Here is a 21420-nt window from a genome sequence, read left to right as displayed (position 1 = left end):
GGAGGAATTACGGGATATTAGAATTAGCAAACCAAGAGATGTAAGAGACGAGAAGTTATCAGAGAAACAAAAGGATATGACTCCAGAACCATTACAGGTGGGTCCACCAGAGAAATCACAGGATCTCACACAAGAAGAGGTACAGGATCTTACACCCAAGAAAGCAGATATTACTCCTGAGGAATTGCAGAAAGATAAAGTTAAAGGATCGCGGAATGCTCCTGCGGAACAAGAAGAATTAGAAGTTGTTGTTTACGAGAAACTAGATAAAATTGTCTCTGAAGAACTAGAGAGTATAACACCTGAAGAACTGGAGGGTATAACACCAGAAGAACCAGAGGGTATAACACCTGGAGAATCGGAGGGTATACCACCTGAGGAGCCAGAGAGTATTACAGAGATTCAGAGGGTATAATACCAGAAGAACCAGAGGGTATAACACCAGAAGAACCAGAAGGTATAGCACAAGAAGAATCAGAGAGTATAACACCTGAGGATCCAGAGAGTATAACAGAAGGACAAGAGGGGATAATACCCGAAGAACCAGAGGGTATAACACCAAAAGAATCAGAAAGTATAACGCCTGAAGAACCAGAGGATATAGCACTTGAGGAGCCAGAGAGTATAACAGAAGATTCAGAGGATATAACACCGGAAGAACCAGAGGAAATAACACCTGAGGAGCCAGTGAGTATAACAGAAGAACCAGAGAGTATAACACCAGAAGAACCAGTGGGTATAGCACCTGAAGAACCAGAGGATATAACACCTGAAGAACAAGAGAGTATACTACCTGAAGAGCCAGAGAGTATAACAGAAGATTCAGAGGGTATAACACCGGAAGAACCAGAGGAAATAACACCTGAGGAGCCAGTGAGTATAACAGAAGAACCAGAGAGTATAACACCAGAAGAACCAGTGGGTATAGCACCTGAAGAACCAGAGGATATAACACCTGAAGAACAAGAGAGTATACTACCTGAAGAGCCAGAGAGTATAACAGAAGATTCAGAGGGTATAACACCGGAAGAACCAGTGGGTATAACACCTGAAGAACAAGAGAGTATACCACCTGAAGAGCCAGAGAGTATAACAGAAGATTCAGAGGGTATAACACCGGAAGAACCAGAGGGTATAACACCTGAGGAGCCAGTGAGTATAACAGAAGAACCAGAGGGTATAACACCAAAAGAACCAGAGGGTATAAAACCTGAAACACAAGAGGGTATACCACTTGAGGAGCCAGAGAGTATAACAGAAGATTCAGAGAGTGTAACACCAGAAGAACCAGTGGGGATAACAAAAGAACCAGAGGGTATACCGGCTGAGGAGCCAGAGAGTATAACAGAAGAACCAGATGGTATAACACCTGAAGAACCAGAAGGTATAACACCAGAAGAACCAGTGGGTATGCCACCTGAGGAGCCTGAGAGTATAACAGAAGAACCAGAGGGTATAACTGAAGAACCAGAGAGTATAACAGAAGATTCAGAGAGTGTAACACCAGAAGAACCAGATGGTATAAAACCTAAAGAACCAGATGGTATAACAGAAGAACCAGAGGGTATACCACCTGAGGAGCCAAAGAGTATAACAAAAGAACCAGAGGGTATAACACTTGAAGAACCAGAGAGTATAACACCAGAAGAACCAGTGGGTATAAAACCTGAAGAACCAGAGGGTATAACAAAAGAACCAGAGGGTATAACAGAAGAACCAGAGGGTATAACACTTGAAGAACCAGAGAGTATAACAGAAGATTCAGAGAGTGTAACACCAGACGAACCTGTGGGTATAACACCTGAAGAACCAGAGGGTATAACACCAGAAGAACTAGAGGGTATACCACCTGAGGAGCCAGATAATATAACAGAATATTCAGAGAGTGTAACACCAGAAGAACCAGAGGGTATAACACCAGAAGAACCAGAGGGTATACCACCTGAGGAGCCAGAGAGTATAACAGAATATTCAGAGAGTGTAACACCAGAAGAACCAGAGGGTATAACACCAGAAGAACCAGAGGGTATAACACCAGAAGAACCAGAGGGTATAACACCGGAAGAACCAGAGGGTATACCACCTGAGGAGCCAGAGAGTATAACAGACGATTCAGAGAGTATAACACCTGAAGAATCAGAGGGTATACCACCTGAAGAACCAGAGGGTATACCACCTGAGGAGCAAGAGGGAATACCACCTGAGGAGCCAGAGGGTATAACAAAAGAACCAGAGGGTATACCACCTGAAGAACCAGAGGGTATAATGCCAGAAGAACCAGAGGGTATACCACCTGAGGAGCCAGAGGGTATAACAGAAGAACCAGAGGGTATACCACCTGAAGAAACAGAGGGTTTACCACCTGAGGAGCCAGAGAGTATAACAGAAGAACCAGTGGGTATAACACCAGAAGAACCAGAGGGTATACCACCTGAAGAACCAGAGGGTATACCACCTGAAGAACCAGAGGGAATACCACCTGAGGAGCCAGAGGGTATAACACCAGAAGAACAAGAGGGTATACCACCTGAGGAGCCAGAGAGTATAACAGAAGATTCAGAAAGTATAACACCAGAAGAACCAGTGGGTATAACACCTGAAGAACCAGATGGTATAACACCGGAAGAACCAGAAGGTATACCACTTGAGGAGCCAGAGAGTATAACAGAAGAACCAGATGGTATAACACCTGAGGAACCAGAGGGTATAACTCCGGAAGAACCAGAGGGTATACCACCTGAGGAGCCAGAGGGTATAACAGAAGAACCAGAGGGTATACCACCTGAAGAACCAGAGGGTATACCACCTGAGGAGCCAGAGAGTATAACAGAAGTACCAGAGGGTATACCACCTGAAGAACCAGAGGGTATACCACCTGGGGAGCAAGAGGGTATAACAGAAGAACCAGAGGGTATACCACCTGAAGAACCAGAGGGTATAACACCAGAAGAACCAGAGGGTACACCACCTGAAGAACCAGAGGGTATACCACCTGAGGAGCCTGAGAGTATAACAGAAGATTCAGAGAGTGTAACACCAGAAGAACCAGAGTGTATAACACCAGAAGAACCAGAGGGTATAACTCCGGTAGAACCAGAGAGTATAACAGAAGAACCAGAGGGTATACCACCTGAAGAACCAGAGGGTATACCACCTGAAGAACCAGAGGGTATACCACCTGAAGAACCAGAGGGTATAACACCAGAAGAACCAGAGGATATACCACCTGAGGAGCAAGAGGGTATAACAGAAGAACCAGAGGGTATACCACCTGAGGATCCAGAGAGTATAACAGAAGATTCAGAGAGTGTAACACCAGAAGAACCAGAGGGTATAACACCGGAAGAACCAGAGGGTATAACACGGGAAGAACCAGAGGGTATAACACCAGAAGAACCAGAGGGTATACCACCTGAGGAGCCAGAGAGTATAACAGAAGATTCAGAGAGTATAACACCAGAAGAACCAGAGGGTATAACACCAGAAGAACCAGAGGCTATAACACCGGAAGAACCAGAGGGTATAACACCAGAAGAACCAGAAGGTATACCACCTGAGGAGCCAGAGAGCATAACAGAAGAACCAGAGGGTATAACACCAGAAGAACCAGAGGGTATAACACCGGAAGAACCAGAGGGTATAACACCAGAAGAACCAGAGGGTATACCACCTGAGGAGCCAGAGAGTATAACAGAAGATTCAGAGAGTGTAACACCAGAAGAACCAGAGGGTATAACACCAGAAGAACCAGAGGGTATAACACCAGAAGAACCAGAGGGTATAACACCAGAAGAACCAGAAGGTATACCACCTGAGGAGCCAGAGAGTATAACAAACGATTCAGAGAGTATAACACCAGAAGAACCAGTGGGTATAACACCTGAAGAACCAGATGGTATAACACTGGAAGAACCAGAAGGTATACCACCTGAGGAGCCAGAGAGTATAACAGAAGAACCAGAGGGTATAACTCCGGAAGAACCAGAGGGTATACCACTTGAGGAGCCAGAGAGTATAACAGAAGAACCAGAGGGTATAACTCCGGAAGAACCAGAGGGTATACCACTTGAGGAGCCAGAGAGTATAACAGAAGAACCAGAGGGTATAACTCCGGAAGAACCAGAGGGTATACCACTTGAGGAGCCAGAGAGTATAACAGAAGAACCAGAGGGTATAACTCCGGAAGATTCAGAGAGTGTAACACCTGAAGAACCAGAGGGCATAACACCTGAAGAACCAGAGGATATAACGCCCGAAGGACCGGATCTTACACAGGCTATAATGCCCGAAGAAACTGAATGTGTAACACCTGAGGAACTAGAAGGTGCAACATGTAAAAAAACGAAGGGTGTAATTCTAGAGGAACCAAAAGAACTAGAAACAGCCGCCCCTGATATTATACTTTCGGCAGAACCAGAGGGCACTGCACCAGAGAAACTGCAAAAAGTGACTGACACTGAAGAAACTGTGACCGATGAAGTGACACAACTCGCGAGCGCTGAGGATATGAAGACAGGAGAGGAACCAGTCAGTGTTACCGATCAAGAAATAAATAAAGTTGAAATATCATTAACTGCTCAAGAAAAAGTAATTAGTGGAGAAATATCAGCAATTGGTTTAACAGAAGATGAACAGATGCAGGACAGTGAACAGTATGAAGTGACTGATGAGAGATCAGCGACTGATGAAAGACATCTTGCGTTGGAGGACGAAAAAGAAGACCATGAGAAGGATGATTATAAAACTGAACAGTCATCCAAAGATAGTAAACGATTGGTTACTGATAGAACTTCAAAGACTGACAATGAGCGACAGGAAGCTGACAATCAGCAAGTATGTGAAGACGAAGGAATAACTGACGATGGGAAGACAGTGAGTAGGGATGAACAAATGACTGACATTGACATTTCAATGTCTGAAATATTGATGTCAGAAGACGAACAAGTTGCTAAAGACAGACATAAAACTGATGACGAAAAGCAACTAACTGAATCTGAACAGGTAGCTGACAGTGAAAATCCTGTAACTGATTCTGAACAGATTGCAACTGAAGACGAACAGATGACTGACGATGAAAAGGCAATAACAGACCATATAGCACCTAGAACTAGAGGCATTACCGAAGAGTGTGTAGACAGTGTGAGCAGTGAGGAACACAAACCCGAGTCAGAAGTGAGCGAAATAATTGGAGACAAACAGGTAGACCGCCACGAGGGAGGCATTCAGATGTCAGGTAGTGATAGCATTAGAATAGAATCATCAGAGGGTAGCGACAGTCGTGACAATGGCGGAGTTGTAACAAAAGGTGCCAGTGCCCCAGACAGAACGGCTGGGATTTTAGTAAGACCTGACGAGAGCGGAACACGCACTGCTAATGAGAGTGAGAAAGATGGAGAGCCGTCAGATGAAGGAGCATCTGGATCAGCAGTTTCCTCCTCGGGGGGTAAAGGTAAAAGCGCTTACTAGGAGGCAGCTTAGTCGCTAAAACTATGTAGCTACGGCCGTAACTACGTGGCATTGTAACAAAGTATACTTCATTAAAAGAAGTTATTTTTTATTTATTTAAACCAGTGATAATTTCCAAAGGTTCGAAATGTTGCTTATAAAAGGTTTGTACCAAAGTGGTTGTTAATCTAACCAGTGTGATATAAGAGCCTTGATTTGGCTTCATTCAAGACATCAAGCAATGTGTATGTACTTGGTTAGCCTTGTTTATGTTACATGGCCAGTGTAGTACGTTTTCACATTGCATAGGCAGTGTAGAATACCTTATATCTTTTCTATAGCATTATGATATTGGCCTAGTGCCTGCTAAGTTTTGAACTTATTACTTGATTCACTATTTGTATTTAATCAATCATTATTGTGACAGTTACAAAACCCAAAGTAAAGTAGTAAAAACTACAAATTTTGCTCTCCGGAGTTGGTCTTGATACCCTTCACTTGTTCAGAAATGACCACGAAAGTAAATGATCTTTAAGGTCATGAAATACAATCATGCAAACGATAGAAATTTTTTACACAAAGTTTTGTTTCAAAGGAAGAGGAAAGACAGTGAAATAAAGTATATTAAGACCAAGCAAGTGCTCACAAAAGGGTTGTGTTCTCTCAGTGTTTCCTTCGGTTTTCTTTTGAAAATTATCTTTGAACAACAATTATCAACTGACTAAAGCGGGGGCTTTGCAGTTTTGGGATTGACTGTTATGCTTTCTTTATCTTCAGAGCTGTTTCTTTCTAGTAACTCCTGTTACACTCTTCTTTGTAAATGTTTACAACATAAGTTCAAGTTGGATGCACTGTAATTTTTTATTTAATTCGTGTGATGCTTGTCATTTTCCTGATGTACAGTGTGTATGTGTGTGTGTGTGTGTGTGTCTGGATGATATATATATACATATATATATATGGATAATGTATATATATATGGATGCATATATATATAATATATATGCATGGATAATATATGTATATATAATATATATATATATATATATATATGGATAATATATATATATATATATATATATATCCTTTCGTTGTGTTTATTGCACAATGAACAACTGACATTCTATGAATAAATTGCCTCTGATCCTCACAACAGTGAATTGCAACCTCCATTTCATTTGCTCAACATTTCATATATAATCATGTTATAATGTATGAGGAAAATTTTCATTGTAGTTGGAGAATGTGCCGACATTGTTAGTACCTTCTTTTATGGGAACTAGTGCTTAACAAGACAATCAGTAATAAAGCATTCTCTGTTCCAGGTGCCACCATGTCAGATGTGGAGGAAACAGCAGAGTCCCCAGTAAGTATCAGGCGGACGGAGCCACACTCCCTGGTGGAGGCAGACTCCCTAGAGTATGATGTCAACACTAACCTCCCCCCTGGCCTAATCCCCCCGGTCAAGACCTCAACTGGGGGCGCCAATCCCACCCTTCAGGAGATAATTGAGGCAGAACTAAATGCACGTTTTTGTCAACCCGATTCCCTTGAATCACCATCTGCACCATCCTCTCCCCCTCCCCATTCCTCTATCATCAGCTGCGATTCCATTGAACCACTTCCCTCACCCTCAGCCACTCAACCCTTAAGTCTCGATTCCCTAACATGTGAAACTTCAGTCCAAGATCCCCTTTCTGGCATGGAGGTTGAGAGTGGCATTGACATGCTCTCACCAACTAAACTAGATGACTTAAGTAACCCTGACTCCCTGGAATCCTCTTCTGACTTGCCTGGGTCACCCCCAATCCCTTGCTCCTCTCCTGAGCCTGAAGGTCTTTTTGATGCAATAAGACAGGGATCAACTCACTCCTTTAGTAGGAACGGCCTAGAGAGCCAGACCCCCGCAGAAGATCCTGCTCAGACTCACAGCCAAACATCTGTTCACAGCCATATCGAAAGCCTAAGCCAAGAAACTGCTCACAGTCTTAGCCAGGCATCTATCTATACTGGATATGAAGTTCAAGAAATTGCCCATAGCCTTAGCCAGGCCTCCATCCAAAGCCAAAGCGAGGCACTTGATATTGCCCAAAGTCTCAGCCAGACCTCCATCCAAAGCCAAAGTGAAGCCCCTGAAATTGCCCACAGTCTCAGCCAGGCCTCCATCCAAGGACAAAGCGAAGTCCCAGAAACTGCCCACAGTGTCAGCCAGGCCTCCATCCGAAGCCAAAGTGAAGCCCCTGAAATTACCCACAGTCTCAGCCAGACCTCCCTCCAAAGCCGAAGCGAGGCACTTGATTTTGCCCACAGTCTCAGTCAGGCCTCCATCCAAAACAAAAGTGAAGGAAAAGAAATTGCCTCCAGCCTCAGCCAGGCCTCCATCCAAAGCCAAAGTGAAGCCCCTGAAATTGCCCACAGTCTCAGCCAGGCCTCCATCCGAAGTCAGACTGAAGCCTCTGAAATTGCCCACAGTGTTAGCCAGGCCTCCATCCAAAGTCACAGTGAAGCCCAGGAAATTGCCCACAGTCTCAGCCAGGCTTCCATTCGAAGCCAAAGTGAAGCCCCCGAAATTCCCCACAGTCTCAGCCAGGCTTCCATCCGAAGCCAAAGTGAAGCCCCTGAAATTGCCAACAGTCTCAACCAGGCCTCCATCCAAAGCCAAAGTGAAGACCCTGAAATTGCCCACAGTCTCAGCCAGGCCTCCATCCGAAGTTACAGTGAAGCTCAGAAAATTGCCAACAGTCTCAACCAGGCTTCCATCCGAAGCCAAAGTGAAGCCCTGGAAATTGCCCACAGTCTCAGCCAGGCTTCCATCCGAAGCCAAAGTGAAGCCCTGGAAATTGCCCACAGTCTCAGCCAGGCCTCCATCCGAAGTCACAGTGAAACCCCTGAAATTGCCCACAGTCCCAGCCAGGCCTCCATCCGAAGTCACAGTTGAAACCCCTGAAATTTGCCCACAACAGTCCTCAACCCAGGCCTCCATCCAAAGGCCAAAGGTGAAGCCCCTGAAATTGCCCACACTCTCAGCCACAGGCCTCAATCCGAAGTTCAGGACTGAAGCCCTCTGGAAATTTCCCACCAGTCTCAAGCACCAGGGCCTCCATCCGAAAGTCACAGTGAAGCCCCCAAAATTGCCCACAGTGTCAGCCAGGGCCTCAATCCGATAGTCAGAGCGAGGGCCAAGAAATTGCCCACAGTCTCAGCCATGCCCTCCATCCGAAGCCAAAGTGAAGGCCAAGAAATTGCCCACTGTGTCAGCCAGGGCCTCCCTCCGAAGCCAAAGTGAAGCCAGACAATTGCCCACCAGTGTCAGCGAGGCCCCTCCATCCGGAAGCCAAAGTGATGCCCATGGAATTGCCCCACAGTGTCAGCGAGGGCCCTCCATCCGAAGCCAAAATGAAGTCCATGAAATTGCCCACAGTGTCAGCCAGGCCTCCGTCCGAAGCCAAAGTGAAGCCCAAGAAATTGCCCACAGTATCAGCCAGCGAGGCCTCCATCCGAAGTCAGAGCGAGGCCCATGAAATTGCCCACCCCAGTCTCAGCAGGCCTCCATCGAAGCCAAAGTGAAGCCCCTGAAATTGCCCAAGTGTTTCAGCCAGGCCTCCATCCGAGTCAGGAGCGAAGCCTAGGAAATTGCCCACAGTATCACAGCAAGGCCTCCCATCCGATTGTCAAAGCGAAGCCAAGGAAAATGCCCACAGTCTCAGCCAGGCTTCCATCCGAAGCCAAAGTGAAGCCCCTGAAATTACCCACAGTGTCAGCCAGGCCTCCATCCGAAGTCAGAGCGAAGCCCAGGAAATTGCCCACAGTATCAGCGAGGCCTCCATCCGAAGTCAGAGCGAAGCCCAAGAAATTGCCCACAGTCTCAGCCAGGCCTCCATCCGAAGCCAAAGTGAAGCCCCTGAAATTACCCATAGTGTCAGCCAGGCCTCCATCCGAAGTCAGAGCGAAGCCCAGGAAATTGCCCACAGTATCAGTGAGGCCTCCATCCAAAGTCAGAGCGAAGCCCAAGAAATTGCCCACAGTCTCAGCCAGGCCTCCATCCGATGCCAAAGTGAAGCCCCTGAAATTACCCACAGTGTCAGCCAGGCCTCCATCCGAAGTCAGAGCGAAGCCCAAGAAATTGCCCACAGTCTCAGCCAGGCCTCCATCCGAAGTCAGAGCGAAGCCCCTGAAATTGCCCACAGTCTCAGCCAGGCCTCCATCCGAAGTCAGAGCGAAACCCAGGAAATTGCCCACAGTCTCAGCCAGGCCTCCATCAGAAGTCAAAGTGAAGCCCCTGAAATTGCCCACAGTCTCAGCCAGGCCTCCATCCGAAGTCAGAGCGAAGCCCAAGAAATTGCCCACAGTCTCAGCCAGGCCTCCATCCGAAGTCAGAGCGAAGCCCCTGAAATTGCCCACAGTCTCAGCCAGGCCTCCATCCGAAGTCAGAGCGAAGCCCAAGAAATTGCCCACAGTCTCAGCCAGGCCTCCATCCGAAGTCAGAGCGAAGCCCAAGAAATTGCCCACAGTGTCAGCGAGGTCTCAATCCAAAGCCAGAGGGAAGCCCAGGAAATTGCCCACAGTCTCAGCCAGGCCTCCATCCGAAGTCAGAGCGAAGCCCAGGAAATTGCCCACAGTCTCAGCCAGGCCTCCATCCGAAGTCAGAGTGAAGCCCAAGAAATTGCCCACAGTGTCAGCCAGGCCTCCATCCGAAGTCAGAGTGAAGCCTCTGAAATTGCCCACAGTCTCAGCCAGGCCTCCATCCGAAGTCACAGTGAAGCCCCTGAAATTGCCCACAGTCTCAGCCAGGCCTCCATCCAAAGTCAAAGTGAAGCCCCTGAAATTGCCCACAGTCTCAGCCAGGCCTCCATCCAAAGTCAAAGCAAAACCCAAGAAATTGCCCACTGTCTTAGCCAGGCTTCTGTCTCTAGCGAAAGCAAGACTCCAGAAGTTGCACACAGTTTCAGCCAGGCCTCTATCCATACCCAAAGTGTAGTGGAAGATATTGCCCACAATCTCAGCCATGCCTCCATCCAAAGCCAAAGTGAGGCCGAAGAAATTGCCCACAGTCTCAGCCAGGCTTCCATTCAAAGCCAAAGCAAAACCCAAGAAATTGCCCACAACCTCACCCAGGACTCTATCCATAGCCAAAGTGAAACCCCAGAAGTTGCCCACAGTCTCAGCCAGGCCTCCATCCATACCCAAAGTGAAGTCCACAGTTTCAGCCAGGCTTCCATCCATAATCATAGTGAAGGTCAAGGAGTTGCCCATAGTGTCAGCCAGGTTTCCTCCCCTAGCCAAAGTGAAACTCCAGAAATTACCCACAGTTTCAGCCAGGCCTCCATCCATATCAAAAACGATGGTAAAGAAATAATCCAAAGTATCAGCCAGGCCTCCACCCATGATGAAGACAAAGCCCAAAAAATTTCACCTTATTTCTTACACAGTCATGAGAGTGATATGCTGCAAAGCCAGGATTCCCTGCATGATCAAGAGTCTCTTCGTAGCATCAGCCATTCATCTGTTCAGAGTGACCAGTCTCCTCTGAGACATAGTCAGGGATCTAGCCATAGCTCTCATCGGAGTGAAGAAGCTTACTACAGCATAAGTGAGGAGACCCACAGCCAAATGTCCCTGCAAAGTCAAACAACGTTACAAACCTTGAGTCAGATTTCTATGCAAAGTCAAAGTCATATATCTCTGCAAGCTAGAAAGCTTGATGAGGATGCTGTCTCACAGAAGACCAAGGATGAGACAGTGACTGAAAGCCCATTACCTTACTATGATCTACGCTACCTCAATGACTCCTCAAGTGATGTTTATCCTTCCCCAGGGACATCAAACTGTTCCTTAGCTCCCAGCTCTCCTCGCTCTTTGGATGACAGTTCACCTCTGTCATCTATGTCATCTAACCAGCTTGTACCTCCCAGTATGGCTCAGGCTACAACTCCCAGTACTCCACAGTCCTTAGCAGCCAGCACTTCTCAGCCTGTTACTCCAAGCACCCCAAGATCAATGGCTCCTGTTACACCGCATCCCTTGATGGCCATTAGTCCGAGGTCGTTGATTCCAAGCTCTCCCCAGTCCATGGCTCCCGGAACACCTAAGCTTGCACCTCGAGGCATAACTCATTCTTTGGCTCCAGGTCTTCCTGGTCCTTTGGCGCTTGACTCTGAAATATCCATATCATCTGACTCTGTAGGTCGTGGTTCTGCTCGGCCCATGGTTCCCAGTACACTGAGGATAATGAGTCCAATTTCTTTAACAATCAGCACACCTAGATCTGCAGCTCCCACAGACTTAATAACTCCCAGCTCGCCACGCTCCTTCGTCCCAAGCTTGCCCCTCACCCCAAGCTCGCTTCGATCCATTGCTCCCGCGGCATCTGCGACCAAAAGCTCTCCTGACACCCCCAGTTCCTCTCATACACCAGTACCTACCAAGCCAGAAACAGACACAAGCTCATCAGTAACTGCATCTTCGGCCTTTGTGCAAGCTCCTTGCCCTGTGCCAAGGGCATCACTGAGTCGTACTCCCTCGTCCAAGTCCTCGACCTCTTTCCCAACACCTGCTTCCCTCTCACCCTCCACGCCTTCCTCTCATGCACAGCGCTACACAACTCCTCCCGAATCCCCAGGTGCCACTAGGTCATCCTCTGCGCTTGTCTCTCCGGCAGGATCTGTCCCTTCCCTGACCCCCGATTCTCCTCAGATCCCTCAGTCCCCACACCCGCTAGGTTCCCTGAGAGTCATTGGATCCCCCCAGGTCTTGGCCCCCCAAGCGACCCCCTTATTTCCCCCCCGGGCCGGCGCCCCTGCCACTTCCCCCAGAGTTACTAACATGGACCGACTGTCACCTAACACTGACGAGGACGCTGATGCTGCTGCTCGTGATGATGGTGGTGATTTTAGTGGTGATGCTGACATGTGTGATGATAACGGCGCCTGGAAGACCTATAGTGGTGATATCGGTGGTCTTGATGACGACCTGCACCCCATTAGTGACTCTGACGTAAGTGTCCTTAACCCTCAGTATGGACGACATCACACAGTCTAGGGAACACCACACGGATTACACCACAGTATAATACAAGGACACCATAGGAACACCACAAGGTTGCCACTGGGTTGTGCTCTTTAGAAAGGAAACAGGTATGTCCGTATTCCGTCTAGAACACTCGGGTTTTGTTGAAGAGCACAAATAGCTTAGCGGCGCAGAATTTCGAAGCAGAAAAACAGCGATTTCTTGTCCGGAAATGCAAAGGTTAAAAGTCATAATAGAGTAGCATTTTCCTCAACTCCTTTAGTCAGTATTTTTTTGTAAATCCCAAACCGCTAACTGCCAGGTCGCTAATATCTGACGTTCGTCCCTCAATGCGCCGTTGTAAGTGCGGGGGAGCCAGTTCTAGTGCGGATATCATATGCAGTACTAAAGTGAAAACTATTCTGTTATATTATATAACTATTTATTTACACACGCGAATACCCACACGCGCACACACTCGTAAACACACATAGACCTAGGCCTACATACATACATATACATAGGTATATGTATATACATATGTGTATATGTGTGTATGTGCATACACACACACACACACACACACACACACACACACACACACACACACACACACACACACACACACACACACACACACACACACACACACACACTCACACAGTGCACACAGTACACATGTATGTGTGTGTGTGTGTGTGTGTGTGTGTGTGTGTGCCTGTGTATACATATATATTCATATGTATATATTTATATATATATATATATGTGTGTGTGTGTGTGTGTGTATGTATGTATGTATGTATATATATATATATATATGTATATATATATATATATATATATTATGTATATGTATATATTTATATATATATATATATATTATATGATATATATATATATATATATGTATATATGTGTGTGTGTGTGTCTGTGTGTGTGTGTGAGTGTGTGTGTGTGTGTGTGTGTGTGTGTGTGTGTGTGTGTGTGTGTGTGTGTGTGTGTGTACATATATTAGATATATACGTATATATATATATATATATATATATATATATATATATATGTATGTGTGTGTGTGTGTATACATACACACACATATATATATATATATATATATATATATATATATATATATGCATATATATACATACATATACATATACATATATATATACATATATATATATATATATATATATATATGTATATATATATGCATATATATATACATATATACATATATTGGCATATGTATGTATATATATGTATGTAAATATATTGTATATATATATATATATATATATATGAAATATATATATATATACATATATATATGTATAACAATCCTCCCTGACCTGGCCTCGAACCTAGGTCACTCCGGGTATGAGACCGGAGGGCCAATACTAAACCACCCATGGGTCGTGTGGCATGGTTGGTTTAGTACTGGCCCTCCGGTTTCATACCCGGAGTGACCTAGGTTCGAGGCCAGGTCAGGGAGGATTGTTATACATCTATATCAATGTGGTATTTCATTATTCCATCTTTCACATATATATATGTTATATATATATATATATATATATATATATAATATATAGAGAAAAATATATATATGTGTTATATATATATATATGTATATATATACATATTAAATATATATTAAATATATTTATATGATATATATTAAATATATATATAATATATCTATATAAAATATATTATATATATGTATGTATATATATATGTATATATATATATATATATATATATATATATATATATATGTGTGTGTATATATATATATATGTGTGTGTGTGTGTGTGTGTGTGTGTGTGTGTGTGTGTGTGTGTGTGTGTGTGTGTGTGTGTGTGTGTGTGTGTGCTTATAACGTGTATACACACGCGTGATAGTAGTCAGAGTCCATTAGTTATGTTAGTATGTTAGGTAATCACACCGTCTTCGGAAGCTCTAATTGTAAGAAACTCGCGAGTCACAAGCCTGGCCCGGCAGCCTTTCGCAAGGGACGCCTTTGCATTACCCTGCTGGCGAGTGAAAATCTCCCGGGACAGGTTTGGTGTCGGGTGTCAGCCGCATGCGGCACCGCGCCGCTCCCGTAGCTATGATTGCTGGCCCCTCGCGCGAAGCCCCAGCTATGTCTGTAATTACGTCCATACGTTTAGCATTATTCGTGTGAAAGTCAGTGTCTCGTGCAAATACCTGCTTATATTTGAATGAGTGTTCATACAAACTCGCAATTTGTGTGCACAGTTAATGGCGTCGCAACGCCGTAAACGAGCGGGGTTAACAGGAGTTTCTAGCACATCATAACACGTGCACATTTGCAAAGGAAAATGCAAGCGAGAATGGAGTGCATGCGCTTGCATTTTTTTAACATTTCACAGAGACACATGCCAAATACGCATCACACGAGGGTATACACAAGCAAGGCACGCCCACCACCATGAAAAAGTCCTGACATTATGAGATGCATGCTTATTAACAAACAACTAATGTACGTTTATGCATCTTAATATAATTTAAGGCGGAATGTACTGCATGCTATTTACACAGGTGTTGTACTGGCATAGTCTTGGCTGATTGTCTTGTTCGTGTTACGTTGATCATGACAACAATATTTGTAGCATTAGCATTTGCTAGTATTATCGCATAATTATTTTATTTCTGTACTAGTTGTTTCATTTCTTGATTTAAGTTATTTTTCCTTTACAAGGTTTTAGATGTAACAGAATCTTATTTTTTAATATTTTTGTTCTTTTTAAGTTCACGTTAATTTGCTCTTGACGGATATGTGACGTTGCGCTAATAAAACTCACCTGTTATGAGCGGCCGCAATTAATTCACTCACTCGGCCGATGACGTCACGTTTAATACCCTGTGCTTCTTTCAATTCTTATTTCTGTAAACTAACTCTGTGGCGACTCCTGTGCGGCACAGATGGAGCAGAAGAAGCTGTACACCTTTAGGGAGTCGGAGGAGGAGGAGTTAGATGAGGAGGAAGAGAGGAACTTCTGGAAGGAAGTGGCTGAGGAGGAGGAGGAGGAGGACCTCGACGTCAAGGACTTGGATCAGGAGATTGACTACACAGCCTTGATCAAGAAGGTAGGCCACACCCTCGCCCTTTGGCCCTGGGGCATTCCTTCCCAGGGACCAAGGAGGTAGGTACCCCCCCCCCCACCACCACCACCACACACACACTCATACCACCAACAAATGCAAAAACACCCAGTTAGCTTATATCTACCGCTCCACGACTCTAGGTGCTAGCTGTAAGCCAGTCCGAGGGATATTTTCCTGAGATGTTACTCAAGGAGGCCCTGAGGCTAAGTTATCTTTATCAAATCTTCTCATTCTGCAGATGCCAGAGTCAATAACTTTGTTGGTTTATGAGAATTACACTGTTCTGGCCTTCCTATGGTTCGTTTTCTCCCGCCATGACCTGCAGTGACCAGCATAACGTCCGCTTTTCAGGAGGAGACCGTCGAAGACGGAGACGAAGCCCCTATGGAGACCACAGAGGCGCCCGCGGAGAACGGTGTAGAACCCACAGACACGACAGAGAAGAAGAAAAAGAAGAAGAAATCGGAAGATGGCGAGAAGAAGTCCAAGAAGAAGAAGAAGAAGAAGAAGGGTGAATCCGAGAAGGAGAACAGAAAGGTAAGTGTTTGAGTCACGTGACCCGAGTTGCTTCGGGTCGTTCTGTGGAGCAGTGGCTCGGGGGGGAGGGGGAGGGGTACAGCAGGTGCGGAGGCAGTGCTACAGCTGCCGCTCAGGCCGAAGCAGCTTCTCCGGAGCCCGGCGTCACAGGAGAACCGAAGATTGATCCAAGGTCACCAAATTGCTTAGGGTCAGCGGACGCTACTCGGTCGCCTCTGCGCAGGATGTCGGTGACGTCACGAAGGAGGGAGAAGACGGTCGCAGCGCCTGCAGTCGCGCCGTGCCCGCCTCCGCTGCCGCCGCCGCTCCTTTCCGCTCCGCCGCTCCGGTCGATCACAGCCGCACACCCTCAGACGCTCGCCTTTCCTCACGCGCGCTCACACACATGCCCTTTAGACACCCACACCCCCTTCTACAGGAAATATCCGCATAGCCGTGAGTCCTTTCACACTTTGACTAACCCACACACACCACCGCGACCGGTAGTCTTTCCAGCAGCTGCAGGGGGATCTGGCCAGTGCCTCAGCCCTTCCGTGGCACCGTGCTGGCTGTCGACCTGTAGCCCTCGTTTGTGGCACCCAGCACGTGGCACTCCCGTGAGGGGCGCCATGTAAGGGTGGAGAGATGGTCAGGTCGGGTCGCAATGTGATGGAAGATCTGGATGTGTATTCCTGGCTGACGTCGCGTCCTGCTGAGCCGCCGAAGGTCCCGCTGCGCCCTTACACGCGTCCGCTTCTGCCCTCGCCGCCCGCCTGCTGCCCCTACTGGAGAAGGTAGGAGCCAGTGTCTGTGCCGACGCTCTTATACTGAGGATACTGAAGTCACGTGCTCCGTCCTCGCTCGCTCGTCACGCGTTACTACACAAACAGTCACAGTGGCAGTGGCGCCTCAACACACGCACACAACACACACAATGACGCTTCAGAATCTGGTGGTGCCGTGTGTGACTCGGAAGCCGCGGTGATCCTGCGTCCGGATAGTCACGGATTTACTATACCGACCTTGGCGACTCAACGCTGGGTCACGCTACACTTGCTTCACATTTTCGTTTCTTTTTTTGCGAAAAGATGGTTGTTTTTATTTGTTCGTCTCATGTATTCCAATAATGCAAAGGGAATTGCACTGGGACAATTTCGTCTCTTAGAAGACGGTCAAAAGATTACAATTTCACTTTTTTTATTTAGAAATTTTGAATATATTAGATGAACACAGACACGGAAGGGGAAGATAATAATACTTAAGGTGCCGCCATCGTACCACTGAGGCGTCGCTTCAGTGCCACTAAGGTGCCACCCGATAGGAATTCAGGGGCGTGACACCCCTTGCGGGGCCTGAGCGAGCGAGGAGGCGAGCGGGGGGCGGGGGCAGAGGCGCCGAGAATGACCCGAGTCCAAACTCCAGCATCGAATTGGCGGAGAGGAAGCGGCGGGAGGAGATCCTGGTCAAGGAAGAGGAAAGGAGGAGGCAGGAGGAGCGAGAGGCCTGGCGAAGGGAGAGCGAGAAGGAGGAGGAGGACGAAGAGAAGAGCAACAACAGTAGCAGGTCGGAGGGCTCGGTGTCGCTGTGGTCGCAGGGCACGCAGGCCGCCCTCTGCGAGTGGTCGCGGGGCACGCTCACCATCACCTTCCTCACGCCCGCCAGGCAGGTCAGTTTGGCTGCACGCCCGCGCCCGCCCGCAGCCGAGGGCGGGCGAGGCAACCCTGGCTTTCGGTGGAATGCGAACTAAGAAGAAAATAACCCATCGCTATTTTTTTGTTTTGTTTTTTGTTTTTCTTGTTTTTGGTTTTTATTATCTAACTTGTTGTGATGTGAAGTAGAAAGAAAATATTTAGATGAAATAATCGTTTTGGTTTGGTTTCCTAACTCTCGTTGTTTTCTTTTAGATGTGACATAAATTTCCTCCGTTTGGCCGTAGTAGTTCTCGCGTGTCCTCCCCGGGGGCGGCGCGCACTCCGGCATGCATGAGCGGATGGTCGCGGAGCATGATGTTGTGCTGTGATTTTGTATTTTGTTGTTGTTTGTGTTATTTCGTTTGTTGTTGTTTTTGTGATTTTTTTTATGTTGGTCTTGGTTTGTTTCAGAGTGGTTCGCAAATTTATAAAAGCAAATTTCTTTTGTAAAGATCGTTTTTATGTGTTCTGTTTGTGTGTTTAACAGACCTTTATGATGTATGTTTATAAAGTGTGGAGAGAGAGAGAGGGGGAGAGAGAGAGAGCGAGAGAGAGAGAGAGAGAGAGAGAGAGAGAGAGAGAGAGAGAGAGAGAGAGAGAGAGAGAGAGAGAGAGAGAGAGAGAGAGAGAGAGAGGATCAATTAAATGATTACGAGCTAAATGAAGTGAATCGACATGCGGTTTCTCGTGCGATTTGTTCCCGTGACAAAATAAACCCGGGAAGACTAATGCACACACACACACACACACACACACACACACACACACACACACACACACACACACACACACACACACACACACACACACACACACGTATGTATGTAATGTATATATAAATATATATATATGTATGTATATGTATATATAATATATACATATGTATAAATATGTATATAGATATAGATATGTATAAACGTGTGTGTGTGTGTGTGTATATATATATATATATATACATGTATATACAAATGTATGTATATGAATGTGTATGTATGTATATGTATATATATATACATACACACAAACACGCACTACATTTCCTGAAAGGTCAAACCTGTTAATGAGCGAGTGTTTAGCGGCGCCTTTGATCAGCCAAGGGCCGGCCGGACCGAAGGCGTCGGTCACTGTCGCCGCTGAAGTACGTTGAAGTGGATTGTACAACAAACTGCCTCCCGTTGTGACAGTTATGAATAGTTATTATTATAAGATAATATTAGTGATAGTAATAATGATAGTGTGACAATAATGATAATGATAAGGGATAGTAATGATGATGATGACGATGATGATGACGTTGATGAAAATAATGATATATAGTGTTAAAATGACGTTATTGATAATAATGATGATAATAATAGTAGTAGTAATATTAGTAATAACGATGTTACTAATGATGGTCATAATTATGATAATGATAGATATGATGATGAACAACTATAACAATAATTATAACCAGCAGATAGTTTAGTGTATTTATAGATCCAGTATATCAGACGCCGCTCATGACTTTAGCTGCTGACGCTCCAGATAATTTAAAGTAATCAGTCATTATATCAGCATTAGAAGTCTTGTGACGCGCGAAGTCGCTACAACGACTGTTCCTAAGCACCAATGCCCCCCCCCCCCACACACACACACCGCCACGCCCCTGTCCGCATGTCGCCCTTGTTCACAGACCCAATAAATGAGTCGTTAAGATGCCGTTTATCGCTCCAGGGGCCCCGGGCACTTGTCCACGCCCTCGGGAAAGGGGGAGGGGGAGGGGAGAGGGCGATTAGGATAGGAAGAAGGATTAGAAGGAAGGAAATGGGAAAAGGGGAGGGCGACGAAGGAGAGATAAGAAAGAGGAAGGAATAGGTGACGTATTGGGAATGGTAAAGCTGGTGTGCGAATTAATAAGAAAAGAAGAAAGGAGGATGGTAAGAAAGGCGAAGAAAGAGAGATAGATAGGAAGATACGACACAATGTAAAGAAAAAAAAAGAGAAAGGAAGTACGAAGGATCAGATAACTAGGTGAAAAGAAAAGAAAGCTAAGAAGAGAAGACGAGGGGGGGAGGTGAGAGAGAGAGAGAGAGAGAGAGAGAGAGAGAGAGAGAGAGAGAGAGAGAGAGAGAGAGAGAGAGAGAGAGAGAGAAAGAGAAAGAGAAAGAGAGAGAGAGGGAGGGAGGGAGGGAGGGAGGGAGGGAGGGAGAGAGAGAGAGAGAGAGAGAGAGAGAGAGAGAGAGAGAGAGAGAGAGAGAGAGAGAGAGAGAGAGAGAGAGAGAGAGAGAGAGAGAGAGAGAGAGAGAGAGAGAGAGAGAGAGAGAGAGAGAGAGAGAGAAAGAGAGAAAGGGGGGGGAGGAGGGAGATGGAGATATATAAAAAAAAAAAAGGATCAGATAACAAGATGCAAATAAAAGAAAGCTAAGGAGAAAACGAGGGAAAAGGGGAGAGGGAGAGAGACGGAGATGAATAAAGAGATATTAGCGGCAGCGGCGGAAGTGCTGAGAAAGGTGGGAGGAGCAGGAACGTAGCGGGCGTGAAGCAGCCACCGTGACGCCCTACGCCCACCTCCCTCCCGTGGGCGCCGGCAGTGTTCCGCGGGGAGTGCTGGTGCGTGGGGTGCCCTGCGTGGGCGGGCGGGCGGAGTGAGGGAGGAAGAGGGAAATAGAGGGCGGGCGAGAGAGAAAGAAAGGAAGACGATAAGAGGGGAGAGAGAAAGAGATAAGAGGGGGGAGTGAAAAATAGAGGAGAGGTTGGTCTGAAAGAAGGAAGAGATAAGAGAGGGTTTGTAATCATTTGTGTGTGCGTGTGTGTGTGTGCGTGTGCGTGCGTGCGTGTCTTTAAGAGAGAGAGAAAAAAAAAACAAAGCATTTTTACCTCGAGTGCGTGCTCGCGTTTGAGGAAGAGAAAGGAGTGGGGTAGGGCAGGAGGGTAAAGTGGTGTGGGGGGGGGAGGGTATTGTCGCGTGGCTTGCGGCCGATTCGGGGCACCTGACACTCGACATCTGACACCCGACACCCGCGGCGGTGCTCCTCAGCCACTATTGCTGCCTAATACCCCCCGTCCCTCCCCCTTCTAAAAGACCCGTCTCATCAAACCAACTTTCCCCATGACGCCCTCGTTCGGAGCGATTCCAGCCTTGTTATCCCTTTTATCCAAGTTTAATTCCTCCCTTCTTCCTCCCCCCTCCGCAAGGCATGAATCATAGCACTCGAGATTTGATGGAGGTCTATTAGAGCCATTTAATAGATTGTCTTGATCCCTCGCCCTCCCTGCTTCTCCCGGGCGCGTCACAGTCGCTCCTTGGTTGTCACGTCCTGCTGGTTCCTCGCGGCCGTGGCTTTATAAATACCTGCAGCGAAAGGCGAGCGGCAGATATCGCTGATTTCTGGAGTAAAGTCGATCCGGTTTTGGGGTTTTGTGTGTGCGAGGCAGGAGTGGATAAGGATTTTAGATTTTTTTTTTTTTTTTTTTTTTTTTTTTTTGCATCATTATTCGCGTAAGGATCCAAGTTCTGAGACGTGTGTGTTTTGCGGGAGAAGTGGCGGGTAATCTCTCTCTTATCTCAGGCGAGGGGTCAGTAGGCCATCTTGATGAGCGAAAAGAAAATATGTATATATAACGCCTTTCTTTGGAGAAG

The 21420-nt window shown here is 46.3% G+C and overlaps 1 protein-coding gene across 23 annotated transcripts in view; it reads left to right on the top strand.

Annotated features, from left to right (window-relative positions):
- The window catches only part of LOC125025733 (titin-like), a 92458-nt gene that overhangs the window by 16930 nt on the left and 54108 nt on the right, over positions 1-21420 (top strand). For 22 of the 23 annotated variants that reach the window (XM_047613894.1, XM_047613918.1, XM_047613917.1 and 19 more), the window contains exons 2-4: positions 6771-6811; positions 15409-15573; positions 15943-16128. In XM_047613894.1, coding sequence (XP_047469850.1) covers positions 6771-6811; positions 15409-15573; positions 15943-16128 — 392 coding nt within the window. The remainder of the gene's footprint in view (positions 1-6770; positions 6812-15408; positions 15574-15942; positions 16129-21420) is intronic. The other variant, XM_047613903.1, reaches the window with a different exon arrangement.

The sequence above is a fragment of the Penaeus chinensis genome, chromosome 5 (genome assembly GCF_019202785.1).
Source record: "Penaeus chinensis breed Huanghai No. 1 chromosome 5, ASM1920278v2, whole genome shotgun sequence".
Taxonomy (NCBI): domain Eukaryota; kingdom Metazoa; phylum Arthropoda; class Malacostraca; order Decapoda; family Penaeidae; genus Penaeus; species Penaeus chinensis.
Note: the sequence above shows the minus strand (reverse complement) of the source record. Positions and strands in the feature narration are given on the sequence as shown.